The sequence below is a fragment of the Dendrobates tinctorius genome, unplaced genomic scaffold (assembly GCF_039654945.1).
Source record: "Dendrobates tinctorius isolate UK_male_01 unplaced genomic scaffold, ASM3965494v1 ptg000075l, whole genome shotgun sequence".
Lineage (NCBI taxonomy): Eukaryota > Metazoa > Chordata > Amphibia > Anura > Dendrobatidae > Dendrobates > Dendrobates tinctorius.
This window is the reverse complement of record NW_027361743.1, coordinates 50438153-50460011: the sequence shown is the minus strand read 5'-3', so window position 1 is coordinate 50460011 and position 21859 is coordinate 50438153. Positions and strand designations below refer to the sequence as shown.

Here is a 21859-nt window from a genome sequence, read left to right as displayed (position 1 = left end):
ATAGTCCCGTGCCCATATACCCATCATACATATCCTCCATCCCATAGTCCAGTGCCCATATACCCATCATACATATCCTCCATCCCATAGTCCCGTGCCCATATACCCATCATACATATCTTCCATCCCATAGTCCCGTGCCCATATACCCATCACACATCCTCCATCCCATAGTCCCGTGCCCATATACCCATCATACATATTCTCCATCCCATAGTCCCGTGCCCATATACCCATCATACATATTCTCCATCCCATAGTCCCGTGCCCATATACCCATCATACATATCCTCCATCCCATAGTCCAGTGCCCATATACCCATCATACATATCCGCCATCCCATAGTCCCGTGCCCATATACCCATCATACACATCCTCCATCCCATAGTCCCGTGCCCATATACCCATCATACACATCCTCCATCCCATAGTCCCGTGCTCATATACCAGTCATACATATCCTCCATCCCATAGTCCCGTGCCCATTTATCCATCACACATCCTCCATCCCATAGGCCCGTGCCCATATACCCGTCATACATATCCTCCATCCCATAGTCCAGTGCCCATATACCCATCACACATCCTCCATCCCATAGTCAACCATTATTACATCATAATGAGCAGCGGCGAGGCTTGCAACCTATGATGTCATCAGCGTCGCCATGGCAACCATTGTGACATCTTAATGAGGGGCAAGGCTTGATATGCACACACTGTTTCCCCATTATGCAAATAGGGGCATTATGACATCATAATGAGGGGCGGGGCTTGACGCGCACACACTTTTTCCCCAGTATGTAGGGGCAAAATTGTTTGGTGAATTGGAACGCGCGGGGTTAAAATTTCGCCTCACAACATAGCTTAGGACGCTCTCGGGGTCCAGACGTGTGACTGTGCCAAATTTTGTGGCTGTAGCTATCCCGGACAGACACACACACACACACACACACACACTTTGAGCTTTATATATTAGATTTGACATTTTTTACAAACGTAATCCTCCTTGTAGATGATGACTCCATATGCCCATTTGTATATTAAAGGGATACTCGCCCGTATGTTTTGGCTCCTACTTTCTTGATTCCTGTAGTGGTAGGACATGTTTTTTGTTCACCGCAATATATGTTTTTTGATTGTTGAGGTCAATAAAATTAGCATTTTTTATTACTCTTTGGCCTCTGATGTTTCTATATAGGTTATACGTATCCTCATTTGATGGTGCCTGATGTTTTCTCACTTTTATGAGGATTTATTATTGGATGAATGGCCTCCAAGGTGTTCACATGGGTTTTTGCCGCAGTCATGGCCCTTCTCCGTAACGGTGGGGGATCGTCTACAGACCACCTTGTTCGCCCTGACTCGCTTTGGGAGGCTCATCAGCGGACCAAAATCCTCTCTGATCCCGACTCGGTGTCTCCTTCTCTTGGGGATGTTGCTTGACATAGTTCAGACAGGGGTATTCTCCCAGAAGAAGCGAGGACTGCTCTCCATACCAACATTCATTCCCTTAGACAGCTGTACCTGCTATGTTTCTCCATGACCGCGTTCGCTCATCATTAATGCCGGTTTTCATTTATTTGTCGCTTATATTAAACTGATTGTTGCCCCCAAACTCTAGTAGGAAATAAATTTCTGTTTGACAAGGATTTCTACATCCCTTGATCCCCGGCATCACTCGGCTGTTCTTTACCTGTCAGTTTTTCTAATATTTTTCTCCGATGAATACCTGTATGCTTGTGCCTGTCTGCTTGGTTGTAATCAATGGTGAAGACTGTAACATTCTTTTAATCCAGAGTCCAATGATCCAGAAGGACCACAGAGGACTTGTCTGCTGTAATCCCTGTTGGGATCATTACAGTAACATATTCTTTGATAATACAATATTTTTTGGCTTTCCTACTAAAGTCTCTGTAAACATACAGGCGCGTTTTCTACACCGTGTACATGTGCTAAGTGATCCCCTGAGATGTCTGTGCCCCGGTGTCATGTTCTCGAGAGACGGGAACAGTTTCTCGTTGCGTCATGGCTCTGCTGCTCTGTGATCGCTGCTGATGCCATCCCTGCACCTCACATACAATAGCTGGGGTACAGTTATACTATACACAGGCAGACAGCAAGGGTGCTAGAAAGGAACAAAGTGATTGCGTATTACTGGTATACACCATAACTGTCTGACCTGTGGAGGTCCGACTTTTCTTAATCAAGGGGACACAGCGTTGGTGCATGGAATGGCAGCAGCCGGACTCAACTGTGGAGGAGGAGAACACGGCTCCAAATCGGCATTGCATCCTTTTATGTGAGCGCTCCATAGAACATCCCCCTCCCCCACCGATCATAGGGTGATGTTGTATAGTAGTAATATGACATCAATGTATAAGATGGGAAAACCCCTTTAATTAAAGGGGATCTGTCATCAGGCTCTGCTACTCCATTTAAGAGCAACATGGTATAGGAGCGGAGATCCAGGGATTTGTCACTTACTGGGCTGCTTGCTGTAGTTTTGATAAAATCCCTGTTTTCTCTGCTGCAGATCTAGCAGTTCTCTGAATGCTGAACTCTATATAACCCCACCCACACCAATGCTAGCGAAAAAAAATTCAGAAATTTGTCACCCCCCCCCCCCCCCCACACCAAAAAAAAAAATTCGATTTTGCCACCATTTTCCAAGACCTGTAACTTTTTCATTTCTCGGGGGCTGGGTGAGGGCTTATTGCTCCCCGAGCTGACGTTTTTACTGATACCATTTTGGGCAGATGCAAAGTTTTGACCGCCTGTTATTGCAATGGTGCAGCGGGCATCAGAATTCTGATTTATTTATTTTTTTAATCTCATTATATCGTTTTACCAATAGAGCAGAGATTTCCGAACCCGTCGATACCAATTATGTGTTTTTTATTTTTTTTTTTTAAATGGTTTTATTTGGGGTTAAAGGGAGGTGATTTGAACTTTTGTGTATTACTTATTTTTTTATATAGATTTTTTTTAAAACCCTTTTATGTTACTTTTTACTTTCTTCAGTAGACCTCTTAGGAGACTGAAAGCTGTGATCTTCTGATCGCTGGTGCTGCACATAGCAGGGCTTAAGGCCTACTATCTATAACAGAAATCACGGTCTCCTATGAACTCTGGAGGATCGTGATGACAAACATGGGGGTCATCAGAAGTACCCCGGTAGTCATAACCCATCGGCGCCCCTGCAAAATGAACATATGGCTTCTTCTAGTCATAGCTATCCAGGTGCACATAACCAGGACCTGTAGTGCTAGGATTTAACCCTGTCCTACCTGGCTTTCCTGCATTGACGTGTCACCAGAGTTGTGCAGTGAATAGTCACGGGGGCTGAGAAGGTCCAGGAAGCCCCATAGTGAGGAGGAAACAATAATTTAACAGCAGAAATAACCAAAGCAAATAACTACCAGCTCTGTATATCCACCATTTTAAGAAAGATTCACTCATTGTATATGTGACTTTATTTAAGAGTGTCGTATCTTACAATAAAAAAAGTAACAAGAATGAAATCCAGAAGAGTTTGATTCCAGTTGGCCTTCATCAGATTCATTAGGAAAAAAAAATACTCAAGGCGTTGGACTCACCACCATCGTATATGAGCTTTTAGAACCAAAAATCTATTTAAATGTATCTATAATCACTGCGTTTACTTATTTATAAAATAGCAATGAGACACGACCACGGGCGCCACATCACACATTGTGCCCACTGCTTATTTTAAGGTGGATGCCATCGTGCATTGTGGTTATACATGTGCCCCTTCCCATTGTCCTTTCCCCTCCCGTGATGGACATTTTTTTTTTCTCCCATGTTAAACTTTGTAATTCTTGTAACTCCTGTAATTGCTGTTCTCCCATATTGCATTTGTTTTCCTATTTAATTCCCACTACAATGTTGCATATCAACTCCAACTTCACAAGTTTTGTAGCAGTAAATTTGGCCCTCTTGCTTCCCGCCACGCTGTAATTTACCCACACAGTGTTTTTGGGTTCACAAGTGGCATTCGTAATATTTGTCACCTCTTCCCCGGTACCCCACCAGTGTCTTCTTCCAGCTACAGAGGAGTCATGTCAGTATCAAGAATTAGTAAGACGACTATTAGTCTTTCTCCTTCACCTCATTGGGGGACACAGGACCTTGGGGGACACAGGACCTATCCTGTGTCTCCCAATGAGTGGCTCGGAGAAAAGGATTTTATGGTGAGCACACAAAAATCCCTGTTTTGTTATTAAATCCAATTTTCAGGTGTAAATAATGCATTTTTATTAGCTTTATTCTACGTCTCATATGACATGGTATTGGTGCAGGGATTTATGGACGCAGCCGACTCTTCTGTATAATTTTTGCTTGCTCTGAACCTCTAGATCGTGACACTTAAAATCCTTTTTTTTTTCAGGAATATTCATGATGCATCAAATTATAAGCCAATCGAAGAACTTTTTAAGATAAACCAAACTGAAAAGAAACGCAGCAGAAGAATCCTGGAGCAGGTATCTACATAACAGAATTGGGATATTTGATTTTTTTTTTCCGCATTGGTAAGGGAAAGCAACCAGTGTCTAATTGGGAGTCCTAACAATGGCATTAGTGATAAGACGAGCCCACGACATTTTTATCTGCTCAGATTTTCACTGGGGGCTACCTACAAGTATATTAAAACCAACATCTTTTAGGGTACATTCATATGCAGGGTTTTTGTTTTGTTTGTTGTTTCCGCACCAAAAACCAAAGTGTTGGAAAGAATCCCGCTGCATAAAATACTTGTGTTTTTGGTTCGGTTTTGCAGCATTTTTATTTGCATTTTTTTTATTCTATTCTTTTTGAAAAATGCTGTGAAATAGTAAAGAATTGACATAACCGCAGATTTCCAAAACCGCCCAGGAGCTTAAAAAAACCACATGGGGGAAAAAAAAGGTGTGTACATGAGATTTTTGAAAGCTCATTCACTTTGCTAGTACTGTAAAATGCAATAAACAAAAGAAAAATAGAATTACACTTACCGGTAATTCGGTTTCTAGGACCATCCACGACCGCAACATCGGAGGATATTTCCCCACCCTAATAGGGGACAGGAACAACAAAGCGGTCAAATAGCCCACCCCAATAATTCCCCTCTCCAGTATTTTTCTAAAGGACCACACCAGCATGAACGCTTCAATATTTATTTACACCAAAACATGACACAAAATAGTAGGGTGGGAATTACCCGTGCTGTCGTGGAGGGTTCCTAGAAACCAAATTACTGGTAAGTGTAATTCTATTTTCTCAAGTCGCCCTCTATGACAGCGCAACAGGAGGAATGCCAAAGGCTACGTTTTTAGGGAGGCACAATGGCCTGGAGAACTTTTCTCCCAGTCAAAATCTGTATTCGACAATAGGTCTAGTCTGTAATGTTTAGAGAAGGTATGGTCGAGGACCAGGTAGCAGATCTGATAGTTGAAAGCGCTTGCCCTTTCAACCCATGAGACTGATACAACTCTGGTGGAGTGTGCTGTGAACTTCTCTGGAGGTACCAAGTTCTGGTTCATTTAAGCTTCGCAATTGCTTTTTTTAATCCAATTTGCCATCGTGCTTTTTGAAACCTTTTTGCCTTGATGTCCATGTTGCTGGGTCAAGATATTCTGATCCTTCCTCTTGGTGATAGTGAAGACTAGCTTTACATACGTACAGCATATGGAACTCCATTTCTCTACGGTTAGATGGACTCTTGTAAAAAGAAGGTAAAATAATATCAGACATATGGAATTCTGAGGCTTCTTTAGGTAGGAAAGATGGATCCAAGCAGAAAATGATCCTATCTTCTAGAGTTAATGTTCTCTAGTGGAGAGGGCCTGTAGCTTACTGATTCTTCATGCTCTTGTGATTGCCACTAAAAAGTCTGTTTTCCAGGTCAGTTCGTCGGTCTATAGGCTCAAATAGTGGAAGTGTTAGACCTTTGAGGACTGCATTCAGATCCCAGGTCGGGATCAAGTTGTATACTCTTGGTTGTAATTGAGAAGCCGCAATTAGTGATGAGTAAGCGTTAAGCGTTTGTTTGTAAGGCAATCCCTGCGTGTGTTGCAGCTGTCGATCAGCCGCGAGACATGCAGCCACGGTGACTCAAACATAGTAGTAGAGTACTCCAAAGATGCTCTATTAGCACTCGAACATGCTCGGGTAACACCTTACCTGAGCACAGTCGCTCATCACTAGCTGAAATCATAAACCTTCTGATCCAACAATAATCTGCCAGGCTTTGGTCAAAATATGAACTAAGGGCTGCCAATTGTACTCTCTTAGCGTGCAGGTTTTTAATCCCTTTTTCAGCCAACTGTGTAGGAAGTCTAGAATTTTGGGCATGTTTGGACGTAGAAGATCCGGACGGGTAAAGCCACACCAGGATAGAAAGGTTTTCCATATTTTGTTATAGATGGAATTTATCGGCTTCCTGCTTTTCTGAAGCAAATCTATGACCTTGTCCGAGAGACCCTTAGCTTTTAAGATGACAGACTCAGAAGCCAGGCTGCAAGTCGCAAGGCTTGAGAATCTGGGTGATAAATTGGCCCCTGGTGAAGAAGGTTGCTGATTGATGGGAGAATCAGGGGACCAACTATTTTTAGGCTGTTCAGTGTCCTGAACCAGAGAGATGCCACTAGGATTGTTCTTATTTCTGTAATGTTCTTAGCAGAACAAGAATAGACTGGAAAGTATATTACAGTTTGAAATTCCAGTGGTCTGCGAATTTGTTCAGATTTAGGCAGAAAAAGTATTCTGCTATTGTATTTTGACGGGTCGCAAACAGGTCCCCGTTTTTTGACCAACGTGTGAAATACTTCCGTTTTTAGGTTCCATTCCCCTGGGTGTATGATTTCTCTGTTGAGAAAGTCTGCCTGGACATTAGTGGAACCTTTTAAATGAAGTTCTGATAGGGAGAGGACTTGTCCCTGTGCCCGAACAAAAATTCTGGCTGAGGCTATGTGCACACGTAGTTTTGTGCTGCGGATTTGGAAAAATCCGCAGGTAAATCTGCAGGTCAAAAGACCTGCGGATTAGCCTGCGGTTTAGCCCTACGGTTTCACACCTCTACAATGGAGAAGGTGTGAAACCGCAGCGGATTCCGCACAAAGAATTGACGTGCTGCGGATTTGAACCCGCAGCATGTGCACAGCGTTTTTCAGTTTACCATTGAAAACAATGGTACTGTACAACGCAGCTAAATCTGCTGCAGACCCGCAGAGCCTGAAACGCTGCGGATCCGCAGCAGAATCCGCACTGTGTGCACATAGCCTGAGAGAGTTTTTAGGTTGTTGTTCCTCGTGCTTCGCTGGTGGTGTAGGTGAGCCACTGTGGTCATATTGTCAGAGAACATTTTATCATGAGTTCCCTGCAACAAGGTCACCGCAGCCTTGAGGGCATGCTCCACTGCTTTCAAATGTCTGAAATTGGATAACCGAAGACTGAATTCTTGAGACTCTATTCCTTAGAACGAAGCCTGGGAGACTGTGGCTTCCCATTTTCTTTTTCTAGCATCTGTTGTGATGGTCGATAGAGGATTCTGATTCCAGGATACTCCTCTGTTCAAATTTCTTGAATTGAGCCACCAGTTGAGTGAAGCTTTTTTTTTTTTGCAGTCCAGTAAATAGATTTGTTTTGTTTAGGGATCCGGGAATCCGTCCCAGGAGGATAGTGTGTCTGTAGGATTCTTGTGTGGGCCTGAGCCCTAGCTACCGCTTGGATACACAAGGTCCTAGAGCCCAAGACTGACATTGCGAACCTCAGTTACTTTTTTCTGATCCCGTAAAGCTGTTACTTTGGATTGTAACTGGATGTGTTTGTCTCTTGGTAACTAGGATATCTGATCTTGAGAATCTAACAGAATCACTAAGAAGATCTTTCTACTGGAAGGGACTAGGTCTGATTTTTGATAGTTCACCAGCCACCCCAGAGATGTCAGGATTTGAAATGTTTGTCGTATGTGTTCCTCGTGTATTCAAACCGGCAGGGTTATCGTCAGAAAGTCGTCGAGGTAGGGGATGAAACAGATGTTCTTGTTTCTGATGGACACTACTGCCTTAATAGGTAATAAGGATTCCTTAACCCTGAAAAGTCATCGTGTGTGCTGTATTCAGCAGTGCGTTCCATCGTGGAGAGGGGAGGAAGAGATTCGGGAGGACCCCAGCTCGCAGCCACTTTGCTTTATCTGGTGACGCAGGAGGAGTGAAGGGGTCCTATGTCCCAGAGGAGACCGGAGCAGCGATCGTCCTCAGCTGCCCTGCCTAAAGGGATGTAGGTCGGCGTCTGTTGCTGGTCCCAGAGCACCGTAGGATGAACTCCTCATGCTCCATAGTTGCAGGAAAAACACTGGAGAGAGGAAGTGGGGTGGACTCTTTGACCTCTGTGTTTCTTGTCCCTATTGGGGTGGGGAGTAACCTCCTGTGGTGCTGTTGTAGAGGGTGACTTGAGAAATAAAAAAAGCTGCAAAAGCCTATGTGTGAACATACCTTTTCCGTCACTTCTAATTAACAGCCAAATATTAACGTAAATGACATTTTAGTATGATTATAACTTCTGTATAAATATTTTATTAGCAATGCATTTAAAAATATGAAAAAATGGAAAGACACACAAAAATATATATAACAAAGGGGGTGTAGCAGGGACTATGGGCATGTGAGCAATATGGGGAAAAAAATCACTAAACATCTGCCTATGTTAATGTATTTCTAATAAAATATCTTTTTAGAGGTTTTTTCTTTGTTTTTTTTTTTGTAGTTTTGACCTCTTGGTTTCTTTATTTCTTTTTGGTTGTGTATCATAGTATGATTATAGATACTTATTCCATCCCATAATTGTAATGAAAACTGCTCGGTAATACATCATCTGGGCCGGTGTATATTTGTGATGTAGCCACTGGATATCCCATAGACTGCGATCAGTGGGCTGACGTATGTGGACTCCTCATGTGGTACTAGTCTAACGCGTCGCTTTATTCTGACATGTGGGCATGAACTAATACGATTCCTTTTCTTTAAGGCTGTGAAAAGAGGCTGCAAAGCCCCGAATGCTATGATTTCTTCATGCGGGATGATCCCTGGAAATCCGTACCCTAAGGGAAGACCCAGTCGCACTCACGGAATATTCCCTGTAAGGATAATGTGACCACTTATTGCAGTATGTACCATGCAGTCCTCCTAGCTCAGACTGCGAGAGGCCTATAGCATAAGGACTGGATCACCTATAGAATTAAAAGTGTAAAGAAAATTTAAAAAAATCAACAAATCAGAAGATAAAATATATACAACACATGCATGGAGATCCCAACACACAGGCTCTCCATACATGTGCTGTGACTGTGACAAAGCCGCGACACATGCAGCTGCGGTGCTGATCAGCCAGCGCGATCCTGGAAGTTGGGTTACCGCTGCAGCTTATTCGGTAAGCACTATAGCTTGCCAAATAAGAGGGAACCCGAGCAAGTTCGCTCAACTCTACAGTCATGGCCAAAAGTTTTGAGAATGACACAAATATTATATTTTCACATGATCTGCTGCCCTCTGGTTTTTGTGTGTTTGTCAGATGTTTTTATCACATACAGAAATATAATTGCAACAATATTATGAGTAACAAAAGGTTATATTGACAGTTAGAATGAGTTAATGCAGCAAGTCAATATTTGCAGTTTTGACCCTTCTTCTTCAGGACCTCAGCAATTCTCCCTGGCATGCTCTCAATCAACTTCTGGATCAAATCCTGACTGATAGCAGTCCATTCTTGCAAAATCAATGCTTTTATTTTGTCTGAATTTGAAGGTTTTTGTTTGTCCACCCGTCTCTTGATGATTGACCACAAGTTCTCAATGGGATTAAGATCTGGGGAGTTTCCAGGCCATGGTCCCAAAATCTCTGTTTTGTTCCCTGAGCCATTTAGTTATCACCTTTGCTTTATGGCAAGGTGCTCCATCATGTTGAAAAAGGCATTGTTGATCGCCAAACTGCTCTTGGACGGTTGGGAGAAGTTGCTCTCGGAGGACATTCTGGTACCATTCTTTATTCATGGTTGTGTTTTTAGGCAAGACTGAGAGAGAGCCCATTCCCTTGGCTGAGAAGCAACCCCACACATGAATGGTTTCATGATGCTTGACAGTTGGCATGAGACAAGACTGGTGGTAGCGCTCACCTCGTCTTCTCCGAATAAGCCGTTTTCCAGATGTCCCAAACATTCGAAAAGGGGATTCATCAGAGAAAATGACTTTACCCCAGTCCTCAGCAGTCCACTCCCTGTACCTCTTGCAGAATATCAGTCTGTCCATGATGTTTTTTCTGGAGAGAAGTGGCTTCTTTGCTGCCCTCCTTGAGAACAGGCCTTGCTCCAAGAGTCTCCGCCTCACAGTGCGTGCAGATGCACTCACACCTGCCTGCTGCCATTCCTGAGCAAGCTCTGCACTGCTGGTAGCCCGATCCCGCAGCTGAAACACTTTTAAGAGACGGTCCTGGCGCTTGCTGGTCTTTCTTGGGCGCCCTGGAGCCTTTTTGGCAACAAGGGAACCTCTCTCCTTGAAGTTCTTGATGATGCGATAGATTGTTGACTGAGGTGCAATCTTTCTAGCTGCGATACTCTTCCCTGTTAGGCCATTTTTGTGCAGTGCAATGATGACTGCACGTGTTTCTTTAGAGATAACCATGGTTAACAGAAGAGAAACAATGATGCCAAGCACCAGCCTCCTTTTAAAGTGTCCAGTGGTGTCATTCTTACTTAATCATGACAGATTGATCTCCATCCCTGTCCTCATCAACACCCACACCTGTGTTAATGGAGCAATCACTGAAACGATGTCAGCTGGTCCTTTTAAGGCAGGGCTGCAATGATGTTGAAATGTGTTTTGGGGGATAAAGTTCATTTTCTAGGCAAATATTGACTTTGCAAGTAATTGCTGTTAAGCTGATCACTCTTTATAACATTCTGGAGTATATGCAAATTGCCATTAGAAAAAATGAAGCAGTAGACTTTGTAAAAATTAATATTTGTGTCATTCTCAAAACTTTTGGCCATGACTGTAATTGTGAGCCTAGCATAAGTGTCAGTGGCCAGAGTGAAAGTTGCAAAATTTCTGTCTCTTATGTGGAGAGTGATATGTAATAATAATAATAATAAAAAAATATATATAGTTTAAAAAAAGAAAGTCCATTCAGCAAAAAATGATTATTTTTTTTTTACTTTTCTCCTCTGCTCGTTCGCTTAGTATGAGTATCTTCTTACGACTCTCAGTTGATTTGTGAAGTTTTTTGCTGATTTTTGGAGAGGAGCTAAAAAATCGAAGATACGTGTTATATATACACTCCTGTTAAAATGAGCTTACTGACTCATTCTCCATTAACTCATTCTGCAGCCAGCAACAGTCCATGCAACGGAAGCTGTATAAAAAAAAAACTGCAAAATTTTTAATGAATTGCTATTTTTTTTAAGCCAAAATATATGAATTTAGGTAAAAGAAAGGGAAAATAAGCGGAAAACAATTCCCCTGAAGGTGTCTGTTCATCGCTATGCATAGCGGGAGGAATTTTGAAGCACTGATAAGAGTGCAGTAAAATTAGGGATAATCCTTGACTATACAGTATTTTTGTTTTTAAGGGAACCCCAATAAAGAAAGAAGGTGAAGAGACCAACGAAGGCAAGGGCATTGCTGCCAGAATACTCGGGCCCTGTAAACCGGTATGTATTAGGGCAGATTTCTTTTTTTTATTTCAGGTAACGATTTCTCATAAGTCTTATTCCACAAAACTGTTCATTGTTTGTTTTTATTTTCTTGACAGCCACCGTCAACTTATAACCCACACAGGCCAGTGCCGTATCCGATTCCACCATGTCGGCCTCACCCAACCATTGCACCAAGTAAGAGGAGGAAAATTGCTTTCTCCAGTTAAACAGGAAATATAGACCAGAGCGTAAAAGTGAATCTGGGTCTAATTTTGCTATTCTGCTAAAAGCATTGACTGCTGTTACAGCATTATTCTCAATGAATCTCTATTGATCTGTTAATGATTGCAATCTGCTGCCTCTCCTGATCACTAACAGTATCTCTAAGCTTGTTGCTTAGGCCTTTGACTCATTGCCTTCCTCTTCTCCTCTTGTCACTTTACCCATCATCTAGCATCCGCCCTCTTTATATATCTGTTTCTTCCTCTTGCGGCAATATCGTTTCATCGACTTTTTTGTAATATTAAGTGTTTGTTTGGATTTTTTCATTGATGACCTATGCTTAGAATAGGTCATCAAAATCTGATCGGTGAGACACCTAGCGCCCCCCGCTGATCAGCTCTTCCCTGTGCAGTGTATCACACCCCGCTGATCATATATGGATGGCCTATGCTTAGGATAGGTTCTCAATATCTGCTCGGTGAGGATGAGACACCCCGTTGATCATATATGGATGGCCTATGCTTAGGATAGGCCATCACTATCTGATCAGTGAGGGTGAGACACCTGGCACCCCTTGCTAATCAGCTCTTCCCAGTGCAGTGTGTCACACCCTGCTCATCATATATGGATGGTCTATGCTTAAGCCCCTGTCACACATAGCGATCTCGCCAGCGAGATCGCTGTGTGTGACAGCTATCAGCGACCGGCCCCCCTGCCGGTTATCGCTGATCGTTCCTGAAAGGTCAGGACTTTTTTTGGGTCGTTGCTCCTCCCGCCTGCCACACCCAGCGATGCGTGCTGGCCAGCGGGAGACCAACGACCAGCGATCAGGAGCTGGTAACCAAGGTAAACGTCGGGTTTCAAGTGACGCGCGCCACTTAGAAACCCGATGTGCACCTTAGTTACCAGCTCCCTGCATCAGCACGCTGGTAACTAACGTACACAGTGACGCGCCCTCTCGGCGTCGCTGGTGCTGATGGCTGGTGAAGCTGCCTGTTTGGCAGCTCACCAGCGATCATGTAGCGACACACCAGCGATAACGTTGTCGGGATAGCTGGTGAATCGCTATGTGTGACAGGGTCCTTAGGATAGGTCCTCAATATCTGATCGGTGAGGGTGAGACATCTGGTGCCCCCTGCTGATCAGCTCTTCCCAGTGCAGTGTGTTGCACTCCACTGATCATATATTGATGGCCTATCTTTTAAATAGGGGGCATCAATGTAAAAGGCTCGGACAGCCCCGTTAAGATTTGGTCTGGTCATCTTAGGACTTCATAGGTTTGGCATTTGAAATCCTCGTCGTTCAGCTGCGTTCGCCTGATTCAGTTGGGCCAGCAGTGAAAACAATTATAGGATTTAGAGGAGATCATTGAAATGAATAGGCATCTGAGTAATAATTTGACCCCAGAACAAGGTAAACTAGAAAGCCAATGTACTTGAGGTAATAAAAAAACAGCTATCATAAAAAACCTCATAGATACTGATAAAAAGTTACAAATTTATTATTGGGAAGAAAAATGGACAAACCACATAAACTGACATACACCTTACAAAAAGTGCACACTAGGTCCACCCTATGGATGGTCCCTGACCAACACCCTGCCTACCTGCGGAGGTAAATTCGAGAATGGTGCTCCCGCTCAACGATGGCTGCCCACAATCTCCTGTCAGGCCCTCAAGACAAGTGACCGATACACTCACGTCCAAAGGGGACCTACAACCAGACCTGATAAACAAGGGGCAGAAAGACAGGAAGGGTGTATATGAGGTCAGTGGAGATGAACCTCCATGCAGGGTAATCAAAACGATAGAAATTTTTGTTATGACATTAGCATTGTCATCCCTCTCTGCTGTATCTACGCTGTGCCCTGCCTGACAGCGGAGGTTGGCACCTTACTGGTCAGCGGATATGGCGCCCCCACTCCTCTAACCGCATTGATGGCGTTTCCACAGGTTAGGTGATATATGTATGATCTGTCCAACCGCTCTGATCCCCACTGATCATGAGTATGGGGGTCCTGTGTCCCCAGTGTGAATAGTAATGTGCATCTGTGACTACTATTCCATTCTCTTCCACAGGTGTATGGGAGAAGTTGTCACACATGCATGCTCTCACTACAATAAACAGTGAATAGGGCAGAGGTCACGCATGAATCCTATTGCTCCAGTAACTTGGACTCTAACCAAAATTTCCCAAAACCCTGAACAGAAAAGAAGGATTTTTGGTACTCACCGTAAAATCTCTTTCTTGGGGCCTTCATTGGGGGACACAGGTAACCATGGGTGTATGCTGCTGTCGCTAGGAGGCTGACACTATGCAAATAAAGCAAAACTGGCTCCTCCCTCGTAGCATACACTCACCGATAGGCAGGAAGTACCTCAGTTAAGTGTTAAAGCAGTAGGAGAAGCAACCAACAAACTCCACATATGTACCGGTTCAACAACCAAGGCACGTAGGGCCAAAGCCAGTACAAACAAATACGGAGGTTGCTGTGTGCCCCAATGAAGGCTCCAAGAAAGAGATTTTACGGTGAGTACCAAAAATCCTTCTTTCTCGTTCGCCTTATTGGGGGACACAGAGACCATGGGTGTATGCTGCTGCCACTAGGAGGCTGACACTATGCACAAAAAAGGTTAGCTCCTCCTCCGCCGTATACACCCCACCGACCGGCAGGAAATTCCCCAGTTTAGCTTAGTGTCAGTAGGAGGTGGACACGGGTCTTTTATTAGACCCCTATCTACCTCGTCGTGCGTCGTTTCTTTGCAGGTTCCGGAGGGATACGGAGTGAACAGTCACATCCGTACTCCCACAAAGAGACTATGAGTACGGCGTGTACTGCCACCCCGTATCCTCATAGGTCTCCGCAGCAGGACCAGGAGCCTCGCACAAGTAGGTGCCAGCCGCACGGACGGTCCTTGCCCCCCGCCTCCCACCCTCTCGCCTACCAGAGCCTGAAGGTTGGATGAGGCGCGGATTTCATAGAGACAGACAGCGTGGGATTTTCAGGTACCTTTATTGTAAGGCCCCCTGCCTGGGTGAGTATGTCAGTCTTCCCCCGGCGTTTTCTCTTGGAGCGGTCGCCAGGGGGACCACGTTAGGGTCCCTGCACGCCCCGCATCTCCCCACGGTCACCGCATCCATGCAGGCCCCGGGTCTTCACGGGCCTCGTTCTGCGCTTCCCCCCCTTTTTTCCATCTCAGCAGGGGTAGCGCTGGAGTCGGGCAGTTCTGGGCAGGGACGCGGCCCGGTGTTGCGACGCGTCTTCCGCGCCGACCCCCTGCTGACAGGCGGCCGCCGCAACTAATTTAGGCCCCGGCTTGTGTTCGGGCCTACCGCAGCGTCGCGGCCACGCCCCCCGCCCCTTTCTTCTAAGCGGGCTTCTCTCCCGCTCTCCCCAGGCCCTCCCCCCGCCTTTCCCTCTCCTGCCCAGCATATTATGGCTAGAGGGCAGCAATTATTAACCCTGCGAGGAGCTCCGCCCTTCCCCGGGACCCGCGCTTTTCTACAGGCAGGTGCCATCTTCACAGCCTGCCAGCCGGACGCAGCTGGAGACGCTCTCCAGCCCCTGAGCAGTTTCTGCAAGCAGCTTTTTGCCTCTTTGGGACGGCCAGCCGGACTTCTCCCTGATCTGCATCCCCGGACAGGTCGAGCAGCATCGCTTTTGGGGACACCGGACCGTGAGTAGCTCTGCACGGCAGACTGACCCTTCTCCGCCCTCTGTCCCCCAACCTTCCGGCACTACCTCAGGGGTCAGTCCTTTCCCCTCTGCCTGGACTGTAGCAATCCAATCCAGCCCGACGCCGCTCAGGAGCCATCCATAGCCCCAGGGGTGAGTGAGCCCCCCTTGCCGGGTTGGGCCTCCTCCCTATCACAGTCGGTGGCAGACCTCACCAAGGTGTCTCAGTCCCTAGTAGCCGTTCTGGATAAGTTGCCCTTGGGAGCTTCTGCGGGACCTAGCACGTCCCAGGACGTCCCATCTGAGCCAGCCAGTGTCAGTCGCAAGAGACCCAGGCAGGATCTCCAGGCGGAGTCCTCTCCTCGCCCTACCTCACCCCATACTCCCCAGCAGTCTCCCTCTCGGGCCTCCTCTCCCGAGTCAGGTGAAGCGCTTTCGGAATCTGAAGGGGTCTTAGAGCTGGATTCGGATCAGGATGCGAACATGAAGGTTACGGTGCAGAACCTCATTGCCGCGATTCACCATACCTTCGACATCACTGACGCCCCTGCGAAATCCTCAGATCAGGAGGTTTCGTTCAGGCGGGCGGAAACACCTTCCAGGGTGTTTCCCTTTCATTCCGAGTTTGGGAAGATTTTTACCAAGGAAAGGGAAGATCCGACTAGACGCTTTCAAAAAGGAAAGTGTCTCGGCGTGCTGTATCCGTTCGCTAAAGAGCTCACGGACAACTGGGCCGCTTCTCCTTCAGTGGACCCTCCCGTATCCAGACTCTCTAATAATACTGTTCTTCCGCTGTCAGGTGTAGCGTCCCTAAAAGATTCTAATGACAGAATCATAGAATCCCTAGCAAAGTCTGCCTTCGAGGCGGCATCTGCGGCGGTATGTCCAGTCTTTGCTTCATCTTGGGCAGCAAAGGCTATATCCGCTTGGGCAGAGGACCGTCGGAAGGGCATTCTGGATAAGGCACAACCGGAGAATTTGGCCGATCTCGCCAATCAGATTTCCCATGCGGGGGATTATCTGCTTTCTGCTTCCTTGGATGCCGCATCTTGCGCGGTTCAGGCGTCAAGCAACATCGTGGCAATCCGACGTACAATTTGGCTCAAGGCCTGGCAGGCGGACTTGTCCTCTAAAAAGTCTGACTAATCTGCCTTTTCAAGGAGTGCGTCTCTTTGGGTCCCAATTGGACCAGATTATTAAGGACGCTACCGGAGGTACGAGTTCTCTTCTCCCCCAATCCAAGCCTCGCAGACCTCCTCCAAGGCGTCAGTACCGTCCCTTTCGGTCTTTCTGCCGTTTCAATGCGGCGGAAAACCCTTCCAACCAGCAAAGGCCACAAGCACATCAGGAAAGAAAGAAGGTCTCCTTCAGGCCCACTCCGTCCTGGCGGTCCCACTCTTCCCAGGGAAGACCACCCAGATCTAGATCTCGACGGTCTACGTCCGCATGACTATCATCAGTCTTCCGTGGGTCCCTTCCAATTGGGAGGTCGACTTCTTTTCTTCAGCGACGTCTGGTTCGCCTCAGTACAGGACGCTTGGGTCAGAGAGGTTGTATCGACAGGATACAAAATAGAGTTCGTTTCTCTTCCACGGGATCGCTTCTTCCATCCCGTCCGCCACGGGATCCTGCCTTGATCCCGGGGTTCGGTTCGGCCATCGCCTCTCTCCTCAGCTCCGGGGTGATTGTGCTCGTTCCCGAATCGGAACGATTCACAGGGTTTTATTCAAACCTGTTTGTGGTGCCGAAAAAGGACGGGGCGGTTCGACCCATCTTGGATCTCAAGTTACTCAACAAGAGAGTTCGCCTCCGCCACTTCCGGATGGAGTCGGTTCGCTCGGTGATTGCCTCCATGAAGGAGCAGGAATTCATGTGTTCCATAGACATCCAAGATGCCTATCTACAAGTGCCCATATTTCCCGGACATCCGAAGTTCCTGTGGTTTGTGATTCACCACGAACATTATCAGTTCGTCGCGCTCCCTTTTGGGCTCGCCACCGCTCCCAGAGTCTTCATGAAGATTATGGTGGCGTTGATGGCCTTGTTGAGGATCAGAGGTCTTGTTCTTTTTCCGTATCTCGACGATATTCTGATCAAGGCTCCCTCCTTTCATCAGGCCCGCCTTAGTGTGGCGATCGTTCTAGACACCCTGTCCAGTTTTGGGTGGATCGTCAACCGGAAAAAGTCCTGTCTGATCCCTACTCAACGCCTTGTGTTTCTGGGCCTTCTTTTCGACACTCGTCGGTCAAGGGTATTTCTCCCACAAGACAAGATTCTTTCCCTGCAGCAGGGCGTCCGATCACTACAGATCGCACGGTTTTCATCTCTCAGGACAGCCATGAGGATTCTGGGGAAGATGGTGGCAGCAATATAGGCAGTTCCCTTTGCCCAGTTTCACGCCAGGCCCCTCCAGCAGGCCATTTTGTCCAGGTGGAACAGGTCGGCTCTGTCTCTGGATCGTCCGGTTCGTCTTTCATGCCGGATCAAGCGGTCTCTCAACTGGTTGACGTCTCCCCTCATTCTCTCGGGGCGGTCCTTTCTTCCCACATTGGCACAAAGGACGCCAGCCTCATCGGCTGGGGTGCAGTGTTCCGCAATCACACTGTTCAGGGTCGATGGTCGACTCAGGAATCAGCTCTGCAGATCAATGTCCTAGAGATACGAGCGATCCTTCTGGCTCTCGTCCACTGGGAACGGCGCCTCAAGGGCCTGCCTGTCAGGATTCAAACAGACAATGCCACAGCGGTGGCGTATATCAACCGACAAGGGGGGACACGGAGTGTCTCAGCCCTGGCGGAAGTGTCCAGAATTCTTCAATGGGCAGAGACCTTTGTTCCAACAATTTCCGCGGTTCACATTCCCGGCGTGGACAACTGGGCCGCCGATTTTCTAAGCCGCGAGACAGGGGAATGGTCCCTGGTCCCTACATCCGGAGGTGTTTCATCTGCTCTGCCGTCGGTGGGGAACCCCGGACGTAGACCTCATGGCGTCTCGCCTCAAAAGGAAGGTACCACAATTCGTGTCCAGGTCTCGGGACCCCCTGGCAGTGGGCGCCGACGCTCTGGCCGTTCCTTGGTCACAGTTCGAGCTCCCCTACCTGTTCCCTCCCCTGCCTCTTCTTCCCAAGCTGTTGAAGAAAATCAAGGCAGAAGGGATTCCAGTCGTCCTCATCGCCCCGAATTGGCCCAGAAGGTCTTGGTTCGCGGACATTGTCAACCTTCTCGCGGACGCCCCCTGGAAGCCTCCCGACAGGGCAGATCTGCTGTCGCAAGGCCCGATTTGCCACCCCAATTCTCGGTCGCTCAATTTAACGGCGTGGCTGTTGAGACCGAGGTTTTGAAACGGACAGGATTCTCTGACCGAGTGATTCATACCATGATCCGCGCCAGAAAGCCTTCCTCTTCCAAGATCTATTACCGTACTTGGAAAGTCTATTTCTCCTGGTGTGAGGCCAATGACATCGCGGCCATGGTTTTTTCGCTTCCTTCTGTTCTGGCGTTTCTTCTGACAGGGCTGGATGCGGGGCTTGCTCTCAGTTCCTTGAAGGGTCAAGTTTCGGCACTGTCCATTTTATTTCAGAAGACGCTGGCCTCCCGTCCCCAGGTCAAAACCTTTCTTCAGGGTGTGGCTCACACGGTTCCTCCGTACCAAGCGCCCGTGGATCCTTGGGATCTTAATTTCGTTCTTGGGGTTCTGCAAGGTCCTCCTTTTGAACCTCTCAGGGATGTTTCCCTTGCCCTCCTTTCTTGGAAGGTGGCCTTTCTGGTGGCCATTACTTCCATCCGACGTGTGTCAGAATTAGCGGCCCTTTCTTGCCGCTCTCCCTTTTTGGTACTTCATCAGGACAAGGTAGTTCTGCGGCCTCCGCCCTCTTTACTTCCGAAGGTGGTATCTTCGTTTCACCTCAATGAGGACATTGTTCTGCCATCCTTCTGCCCGAGCCCAGCTCATCCTCGGGAGCGATCCTTGAACAAGATGGACCTGGTCAGGGCATTGAGAGTCTATCTAGCCAGGACATCTTCCTTGCGGAAGTCAGACTCTCTGTTTATCATTCCAGACGGTGCAAGGAAAGGTCACCCAGCCTCAAAGGCCACTATTGCTCGCTGGATCAGATCGGCAATTTTGGAGGCATACCGGGTCAAGCATCGTGCAGCTCCTTCAGGGATCAGATCGCACTCTACCCGGGCGGTGGGTGCCTCCTGGGCGGTGCGCCACAGAGCTTCCGCGCTGCAGCTTTGCAAAGCTGCAACGTGGTCTTCGGTTCACACTTTTGTGAAATTCTACAGGGTCCACACCTACGCTTCGGCGGACGCCAGCCTAGGTAGAAGGATTCTGCAGGCCGCGGTGGTGAGTCCACTGGCCTGATGGAAGTTTGTTTCCCACCCCAGGGACTGCTTTGGGACGTCCCATGGTCTCTGTGTCCCCCAATAAGGCGAACGAGAAAACAGGATTTTTTGGGTTGCTTACCGTAAAATCTGTTTCTCGGAGCCTTCATTGGGGGACACAGCACCCTCCCATGTTCTACAACTCCTGTTCTTATGTTTGTCGATTGGTTACAGTTGAGTTGTTCGTTCTGTTTTCAATCTATTCCGTTACTTCTCCTTCTGCTTTCTCACTAACTGAGGAATTTCCTGCCGGTCGGTGGGGTGTATACGGCGGAGGAGCTAACCTTTTTTGTACATAGTGTCAGCCTCCTAGTGGCAGCAGCATACACCCATGGTCTCTGTGTCCCCCAATGAAGGCTCCGAGAAACAGATTTTATGGTAAGCAACCCAAAAAATCCTGTTTTCTCTATCGCTTCATTGGGGGACACAGGTAACCATGGGATGTCCTAAAGCAGTCCCCAAGGGTGGGAACGGAAAGAATGCAGAGAAAAAAAGGACTAGGCCGGCCGGTGCGTAACCGCCGCCTGTAGCACCTTTCCTTCCTAGGCCTGCATCGGACTATTCATAAGTAGGAACTTTGTAAGACTTTGCAATAATGTGCACAGATGACTAGGTCGCGGCCCTGCAACCTGTAAAGCCGAGGCCCAGCGAGAAACAGCCCCAGGATTTATCCAGCGTATGGACCGGAGAGGGGCAAGAAGGACTTAGAGAAGAAAGGGCAATGTCTGCACTAAAGTGGAATGAAAAAAAGGAACGGAGGATGGCAGGATAATGCCAACTCAGAACTCCCCTGATTTCTCTTCTTAGTAGCCAATAAGGGTAATGGAACCAAATAGTTGTTCTTACGCCCCCTAAATCACATCTTCAGAAACTGTCATAGAAACTTGAGGATGCAGGTTTTCTCGCCCAAAGCATGGTCAGAATGACCTGATGAGAAAAACCCCAGTCCATCTCAGAAGTAGGCTTCAAAGGCCATGGCATTAAACTTAAATGACTGTGAAACTGTGGCAGAAGAGTGGCCTTGCGGAAGAATATCCGGACGGTCCGGAAAGCCCCAGGAGGCGTCCATGAACATGAACCCCAGCTCCAGGTACCAGGTCTGACTTAACAGCTTGTACATATCAGGACTATTGGAAATCCTTCTGACTGATTTTTTTTTTTTTTTTGACTTGTGATTAAGGGAAGAGGCGGGGACAGAAGAGGCATCTTGAAACTGCGACCACGGAATCACAAGTGCGTCGCATCCGACAGCTATCGGATCCTGGAACCTGGTAACCTACTGGGTAACGTTTTTGGTTCGTTCGAGAAGTCATTAGGTGGGCATCCGGAATGCCCTACCTCTGACAAATTTAGCCGAAGACGGCGGTGTTGAGAGACTGCTCACCTGACGCTAAACCCCGATGATACAAAAAATCGGCTTCCCAGTAGTCTGCCCTTGGAATGTGGATGGCTGATATGGCGGGGACATGGCCTTCCGCCCAACGCAGGATCGTTGTTACCTCTACCCTGATCCTTGTGTTGTGAGTCCCATCTTGGTGGTTTATGTTCAAAAGACATACTGATAGGGAATTTAGATTGTGAGCCTCATCGGGGACAGAGATGATGTGTGTAAACCAGGGCAGTGGTGTCGGAGTCGGTGCTCATTTTGGTGGAGTCGGTCTAAAATGGACCGACTCCGACTCCTAAAATATATAATAAATTGGGTACAGTAGTTCAATGCAGAATGTGCAGAATATTTTTTCATAGGAATTTGGGAAAGTTATGAAATGTCCTATAAATGGCTGTTCTATTCATGATCTAAGGCTACATCCACACACAGCGTTTTTCCTGCGTTTTTTGAGGATACGTTTTGAGCTGCAAAAGCAGATCAGCTTTTAAAAAAACCGCATC

General features: G+C 47.1%; 1 protein-coding gene across 1 annotated transcript in view; it reads left to right on the top strand.

Moving 5' to 3' along the window:
• PROSER1 (proline and serine rich 1) overlaps positions 1 to 21859 on the top strand; it is an 80630-nt gene that overhangs the window by 35339 nt on the left and 23432 nt on the right. The window contains exons 7-10 of the mRNA XM_073583263.1: positions 4410 to 4503; positions 9026 to 9136; positions 11621 to 11701; positions 11803 to 11881. Of these exons, the coding sequence (XP_073439364.1) occupies positions 4410 to 4503; positions 9026 to 9136; positions 11621 to 11701; positions 11803 to 11881 (365 nt within the window). The remainder of the gene's footprint in view (positions 1 to 4409; positions 4504 to 9025; positions 9137 to 11620; positions 11702 to 11802; positions 11882 to 21859) is intronic.